Below are 8,099 nucleotides of genomic sequence, written 5' to 3' on the forward strand. Positions count from 1 at the left end.
CAAACTCCGTGGCTTTAGTCTGCAAGCGAACTATACCGATCGAGCGATCGCCGCTTGTCGGCGAAGTTAGTGCCAACTTTAGCTGATATAGTGTTGCATGGTCAGTGCAACAAATTCCCAAGGTCATTAATTTCGGTTTTCTAGACCGGAGCTGCTACTTTTCCATTCCGATAGCTTCTTAGTTATCATCACAAGGCTGAGTGGACCCCGTTCCAGACCCACTGCTTCCCAGAAAATCTGGTAGCGCCAGGAATCGAACCCGGGACCTCTGGATCTGTAGCCAGAAACTTTGACCACTAGACCACAGAGACGGTCATGCTTACACCACATGTGTTATTAAATGATCATATTCATTTTGTGCTGTTTTCAGTTTATTAAATATTTATTTATTAAATTTATTAAATAAATTAAAATTTAAATTAAAATAAATTAAATTATTATTTATTAAATTATTAAATTTTATGTAAATTTACAAAAACAACGTGGGAATCATAGCAAATAAATGTATAAAGTAGAAAAGGCAAATTTGGTTAGAGGGTCATATTACAGTTTTCACTACATATTCTATGGAGGTAATTTCACAATGAAACCTTTGGGCATAGGAAAATGCTTAAATTCAAATCTAAGATTTGGTGACAAGATAAAACTGTACAATCCCTCCCCAACCAAAAAATAGTCAGTGGCAAAACCACAGTTTTAAGACAGTGGACTAAAATACATACAGTGTTCTGTGTGCTTACTACAGAAGAACATTTCTAATCATGCATATAATTAAAAAATTAGTGCAAACATATGTACATGGTGTATCAACAAGTTCCTGAAATTTGAATTTTGCGCTTGAATGGTTATGAGTAAATCTAAATACTGCTAGGTGTCTTCCCACACACCCTTCTTAAATCAGTGTGGAAAGCAGCGTTGAGTTGAGTGGTTGGATTTATTGTTGGAAAACATATTTCCAGTGTTGTAATTCCGTGAGTTTGTGGTTTTGCGATGGCTGACCTGAGAGAGCAGCGTATATGTATAAAGTTTTGTTTTAAACATGGGAAAACTGCTGCAGAAACACACCAAATGTTGAAGCAAGCTTTTGGTGAAAACAGTTTAGGCCAGACACAAACTTACGACTGTTAAGCGTTTCCAAAATGACCGAATATCGACTGATGATAACGATCGTTCTGGACGGCCGTCAACTTGCACCACACCAGAAAATGCCATGAAAGTTAGGAATCTGATTCTGCAAGATCATAGACTGACCATCCAAGACCTCTGTAACACCTTGGGACTAAGTTATGGTACATGTCAACGAATTTTGTCAGAGGAACTGAACATGAGGAGGATTGCAGCGAAGTTTGTGCCATGACTGCTGCAAAATGAACAGAAGCAGCATCACTTGGAAGTCTGCAGGGAACTTCAACAACAGCTCGAAGAGGATCCAAACTTTATTTCGAAGGTTGTCACTACTGACGAAAGTTGGGTTTATTGCTATGACCCTGAAAGTAAGCAGCAATCGTCACAATGGAAGAGCCCTTCTTCACCTCGGCCAAAAGAAGCTCGACAAGTCAAGAGCAACATTAAGTCCATGTTGATCTGTTTTTTTTTTTTTATATTGACAGGATTGTTCATAAGGAGTTCGTCCCTCCTGGTCAGACAGTCAATAAAGAGTTCTACTGCGATGTTCTAAGGCTTTGAGGGAGGACATGAGGAGGAAACGTCCAGAGTGACACATGAACGAACGACTGGGTACTCCACCATGACAACACACAACTGCATACGGCTTACATTGTGCAGGAAATTTTGGCTAAAAACAACATGGCAGTTGTTCCCCACCCACCGTACTTGCCAGACTTAGCTCCATGTGACTTCTTTCTCTTCCCCAAGATGAAAATCAGGTTGAAGGGGAGAAGATTTGATACAGTTGAGGAAATTCAAGTGGAAACCCAGACAGTACTAAATACCCTAACAAAGAAAGACTTCCAGGATGCATTTGAAAAGTGGCAGAAACGCTGGGATCAGTGTATGTGCTCCCAAGGGGACTACTTTCAGGTGATGGTGCAGAATAAGATCCAGGTAAGACGTAATAGTTTTTATTAATATATTTCAGGAACTTTTGGATAGCACCACGTACATTGCACATACTTTCACATATATGACTGACCTTGACTGTGTTGTCTCCAAAATGAAATTAATTGTTTGCTTGGTAGACCATTGTTGATTATTGAATGCCATAGGACAGTGTACTCCACCCGACCAGCAAAGCAGGTTTCAACATCAGTGTGTTGCGTTTGGGCTCCTAGTCTTCTTACCCTTATTTTCCTGAAGATGTGATGTATGCAGTTTTTCTTTCAGGAAGATGGTCTCCATAAATACTGCAATTTAATAAAAGTTGTTGGTACAATTTTCAAGAAAGTTGTCATTTGGGGGGGGGGCATCTGAAAGCCCCGTATTTTTGGAACCAGAATGTTCATATTCCCAGGGCGCCAACCTATGACAGATGAACTTTAGAGTACCAAATATGAATAAAATCTATTAAAGCGTGAAGTGCCCATCCATCCATACATACACAACAGACAGACAGACAGTATATCAAAAACTGCTTTTTCATATTTATGGAAGCTCCAGATGTATAAATCCATCAAAGTCTCCAGATCGCTTTTTCCTCCTGATAAGTTTCGTCCTGTTTGTATGGCTATAAGTAAGTTTAGAGACATATATTCATCGCACAAAAACAGATATGGTATTAATAATTTACTTTATTAATATGTACCCCACTGGTTGTTTTGGCTGTAAAATACCATAGTTGTAATTTCTGCAGTCCTCTTGTGTTATTGATTAAATACCTGATGATTTTATAAAACTCTATACCTTGAATCTGTGGCAAGATCACGCTGCTCTGCATGTTTAATTTATGAGCCCCTGGGTTTGAGTGTGTACAAGATAAAGTTGTCCCTGTCCTTAATTAAGACATATGGTAAAGCATAGGTATAGCTTCATGCATTGCTAATCTTGACAGTACATTTTGGTCAGAGAAAGAATGAACATGAGCAGTTGAAGGTAAAATTGATCGCTTACTCCTCCACTCCACACACATTGCACACCTCCCTTCCATCAACAGCAGTAATGAACTGAAAGTGCAAAGAGTGAGAGCCTGCAGATAGAATAATATCCAGAATGCGAAGTAGGGGAGGGGAGGCAGCTGTTAGGCAGGCAGGTAGAAGAGAACCTGAGATCATTCTTTCCCAGACCAAGGTGTAGATGGAAGTGGGTAGTCAGTTCCACTCCCCAGCCACTTTTCCCCACAGGAAACCCACCCAGAACCTGTTGAATAGGAAAGCTTGATGGACATCAGAGGGTTCTGTCTGTGGAAGAAAAGAAAGAAATATGGCTGTGCCTGTCCAGCCCATCTCTTTGTTACTACACTGACTGATCTACCCCAGCTATGTTATGAACAGTATCACTATTCAGATATGAGGCCTCTTCAGAAAGTAACTTCTGTTTATTTTAGGCAGGGGGAGCTTGTGCATGCAAGGTGATGTCACGTGACTCATTATATTGTAAACCATCACATACCTGGTCACCTGGTGTTTGTTCTTGTTTATGTGAAGTGAATTGATGTGTCCTGCGATTGATAATCCTGCCAGCTGCAAAATTTGCACTGTTATCTGCTTTCTTCATGCTATAAACATGAGTGCTGCAGAAATCCATCATGAATTATGCACAATTTACAGCCAACATGTAACAAGTTAAACTCTAAGCAAGTAGTGTAGAGTGTTCAAAGATAGGCAAACACATGTTGATGATGAAGAGCAAAGGGGTTGGCCATCTGTACTGAGTGATGATCTTGTTCAAAGTGATGACCAAAAACTGTGTAAGATGGCATTTCACAATTTCAGAACTTTCATGTGAATTTCTACAAATTTCATCCACCGTTCTATATGAGATATCACAGTTAGGCTCCGCTGTCATCACAGGTTTTGCACAAGCTAGGTTCTGAGAATACCCATGGATGCACACAAAACAGAATTGCTTTGGCTTTGACTTTTTAAACTGATACCATAAAGATGGTGGTGAATTTTGTAATCACATTGTATAAGTAACAGGTGATGAAACCTGGGTTTCATTTGTGAATGTTGAAACCACAGAGCAGTCAAAGCAGAGGATGCACACACATTCACCAACAAGCTGAAAAAGTTTAAACAAACCTCTGCCAGAAAGCTGTTGGCACCTGTTTTCCAGGACAGGAAAGGAGTGCTGATGGTGGAATTCATTCAACAAGGGACCACAATAACATCAGAAGTGTATTGTGAAGCACTAAAGAAACTGCAGAGGGCCGTTCAGAGCAAGAGGTGTCGAATGCTGACATCTTGTGTAGTGGTCCTCCATCACACTGTACTACTGCATTTGAGTACAGCTGGTCGCACTTGAGCACTGCTGGAGCATTTCAACTTTGAGTTGTTTGATGGCCCTCCTTACAGCCCTGATCTTGCTGTGAGTGACTACCACCTGTTTACCTACCTGAAACTCTGATTGCAATCACAGTGCTTCAGCAATAATAAGTTGATCTAAGGTGCCTAAACATGACAGAGTTCACAGGCGGTAGGCATCTTTGACACGGGCATACAAGAACTTATTCCCCAAGACAGCAAGTGCCTCATTTCCAACGGTGATTACATTGAGAAGTATCTTATGTATGTACATATTTTTTGTATATAATAAATTTCTTTTTCTCTGTACTTGTTTTGTGAACAGCACACCAGAAGCTACGTTCAGAATAGCCCACATATATACTCACAAGCAAGTGATGATATGTATAATTTCCTAAATAATCTACATTACTCAGTTCTCCAAACATCTGCATAATTCTGATGACTTCCTTTTGCAGAAGGAATAATTTATTGCTGCCGCATGAATTTTCCCAGAAGGTAATTCCATATGCCAAGTTCACTAACTATAAACGTTCCTGATAGCAAGAACTAATAAAGATTTTATTTAGGGATTTATTTTACTTAATTCTGGTAAAATGTAAACTGAGTAGTAAAGCAGTAAGCATTTAACCGGTCAAAGATCTCATATCACACGACAAAATCCATGGAACTGAGTCCTTCATCAGAAGCCAATAGTAGTTCAGCTATGTGAGAATTTCCTGACCTTTTTATAGAACCCAAAGATTCATTACCATGTTCCCAAGGGCCCACCACAGATTCCATCTCTGAGCCAGATGAATCCAGTCCATACCACAGCCTGTTTCTCTAAGATGAATTGTAGTATTATCATCCCATCTATGTGTAGACCTTTCTAGCAGTCTCTTTCTCTCTGGTTTTTCCACCAGAACCCTATATATATTCCCCTTCTCTCCCTCTCATGTCCCATATCACACAAAAGACTGCTAAAATGTTCTTTTCTCTGTGTCTAATAAAGGCTAGGTGAATATTTTAAGTTCCACAGTATTTCAGTTAAATTTGTGGACTATTATTCTGTAAGGTTTCTCTTCTCTTAAAGGAAAAACAAGAAAGCAACTAAAACGCGAAAATCAGAAAGTGGGGGGAAGGACCCTGACAGTCGTGCGTCCACTCCACTGGCAGATAAGTCAACAGCAGTTAAGATTAAAGGTCCTGCCTCAACCCCATCATCATCACAAGATTCCTCATCAGATGTTCCTCGTAAGAAACGTGGTCGGCTGGATCCCACTGTGGAGACTGTAAGCATAATCCATTGCTTGAAAATTGTTTCTGTAATTATTGTGTCATTGCCTCACTTAATTGTAAGCATTCTTACATTTCACATATTCTGTTATCTGAAAGTTCTCATTATATGGCAAGACCTCAGATATTTTATATTTTGCTTTGCATCTAGAATTCTCTACTGAGTATGTGAACAAAATGATTTATAATATGAAAGTTGGACTTTGGTTATGGAATGTCAATTTATTGAGTGAAGAAGAAATATTCTGAAGGGTGTAGTACTTTGTTCAGCAGTTTATGTCACACTCCAATTTAACATAATGTCTGCTGGGAGACTCTGTGTTTTACATAGCCACTTTCTTGGTCATGTGAAATTTGGTATGGAGATAGACCATAAAGGTCTATGCATTAAGTGTGAAATGTTCATAAGTTAACAGATACCAAAATAGTCGACATATGATGTTATACCTGATGAATGTAACATATATAATAAATATTTCACAGAAATAAATCAGACAGCAGCAACAAACAACAACAGTGGAGTAACAGATCCTTTAAATTAGAAATGTGATCAGTAGAAAATTATGAGTTCAGCTCAAAACTAATTGTTTGAGTGTTTTAATCATTTAAGTGAATATGTATTTCATATAGCAAAGGTTAAAGCAACACATGTGAAATACAGAAGGTTCGCAGAAATATGATCTAAGCATTTAGATTCATTAGTGAATTGGGTCTGGGAATACTGTCATGCAGAAAGATGCTTCAAACATTGGGCATTTTTATTGCATAACATTGGAGTCATCCAGTTATTTAAAAAAATGTTAATCTTATTTTATGGGTAAAGACAATCTTATGATATTTTGTCCATATATTTGTATTTATGTGTTCAAGTATTTATGCAGGAGTACACATGCATTTTTTTCCCACTGATAATTTTTGCTACAGTTCATGGTTTTCTTGAAATATGGCAGAAACATCATACCATTCTGGGTAACACTATTCTACTTAAATATTTGTTGATGCTCTTGGATGAGTTTAACAACAGCTTCCTACCCTCTGACTATTTAATCCATCAGCAGCAGAGGGTTAAAATCAATTTAAATAGTTTCCTGTTTCACAAATATATTCTGTGTGGTAAGACTATAATATATGCGTGTGCATGTGTTACATGTACACAGGCATCACAGTGCAGTGTTTTGTCTTCCTCTCCATAAATTTTTCTAAACAGAACGTGATTATGGCTGTAAACTCATAGATGTAAAATGTAAATTATCTACAAAATACATAAAAATAGACACATTAACCCTTCAGATTACTGTTTCTGCCATTTTCATGCAACAAGCCATAAAGTTCTGAACTGGAAATTGACCTAATATGTCTAGCAACTTTATATCTTTATAAGGACTGGATTTTCAGAGAACCTTGTGTTTCTGTTGTCAGGAGGAGCAGTTTCTGACAAAAGTTGAAGTGAAGGTGAAGATTCCTGATGAACTGAAACCGTGGCTTGTTGATGACTGGGATCTGATCTCGAGGCAGAGAAAGGTAAGAAAGTAAAAATATAGATACAGTACAATCTCAATTTCAGGCTACTTGATCTACTTGATCTGTGTGTTTTTCAGGCAGAGTCCCTTGAAAATAATGTACTAGGTGGTTCAAATATGACCGGGACTGATTTTTTTGTAAACATGCCGCACTGCGCAGCAGCTGTGCAACCTTGAGAGAGTGAAGCCACAACCTCCACCCTCCCTCCTGTTAGGGTTAGAACCTGTTCAGTCCTGTCTGGAAGTTGCTAGAGTGATAAGTGAACAGAAGGTACCACAGAGCGTGGAATAACGCATTGTGATCAAATTCCTCATTGGAGAAAACGTCCTGTCCGCTGAAATTCACCACAGACTCCAACAACAGTATGGGGAAGAGTGTCTCTCATGGACCCGTGTGTTTGAGTGGTGTAAGTGCTTCAGAGAGGGCAGAGAGCATGTGGAGAATGAACCGCATGATCATTGGCCGTGAACATCTGTCACCAAGTCAAACATTGATCGCACAGACACACTTATTCGTGAGAATAGGCGCATCACTATTAAGGAACTTGGAGCAATGCTGTCCATCAGTGTTGGTAGTGTAGAAAACATCATGAAATACCACCTGCACTATCGCAAGGTGAATGTACGACGGGTACCACGCACTTTGACGGACGTGAACAAAATGGTGCGCATGCAAGTTGCCAGTCATCTCCTACAGCAGTTTGAAGATGAAGGTGATGCATTTTTGAAGTCTGTAGTGACTACCGATGAAACGTGGGTGCACTACTTCATTCCCGAGTCCCAGCAATCATCACACGAGTGACGGCATACCAGTTCTCCCAAACCCAAGAGAGCGCAGAGGAGCCGTTCGGCAGGAAAAGTGATGGCAACGTTCTTCTGGGAC

At 39.4% G+C, this 8,099-nt stretch overlaps 1 protein-coding gene across 3 annotated transcripts in view; it reads left to right on the top strand.

Annotated features, from left to right (window-relative positions):
• LOC111870999 (mortality factor 4-like protein 1) overlaps positions 1 to 8,099 on the top strand; it is a 69,548-nt gene that overhangs the window by 22,066 nt on the left and 39,383 nt on the right. For all 3 annotated transcript variants that reach the window (XM_023863704.2, XM_023863706.2, XM_023863705.2), the window contains exons 4-5: positions 5,494 to 5,692; positions 7,116 to 7,217. In XM_023863704.2, coding sequence (XP_023719472.1) covers positions 5,494 to 5,692; positions 7,116 to 7,217 — 301 coding nt within the window. The remainder of the gene's footprint in view (positions 1 to 5,493; positions 5,693 to 7,115; positions 7,218 to 8,099) is intronic.

This window comes from Cryptotermes secundus, unplaced genomic scaffold (assembly GCF_002891405.2).
Source record: "Cryptotermes secundus unplaced genomic scaffold, Csec_1.0 scaffold1485, whole genome shotgun sequence".
Taxonomy (NCBI): Eukaryota; Metazoa; Arthropoda; class Insecta; order Blattodea; family Kalotermitidae; genus Cryptotermes; species Cryptotermes secundus.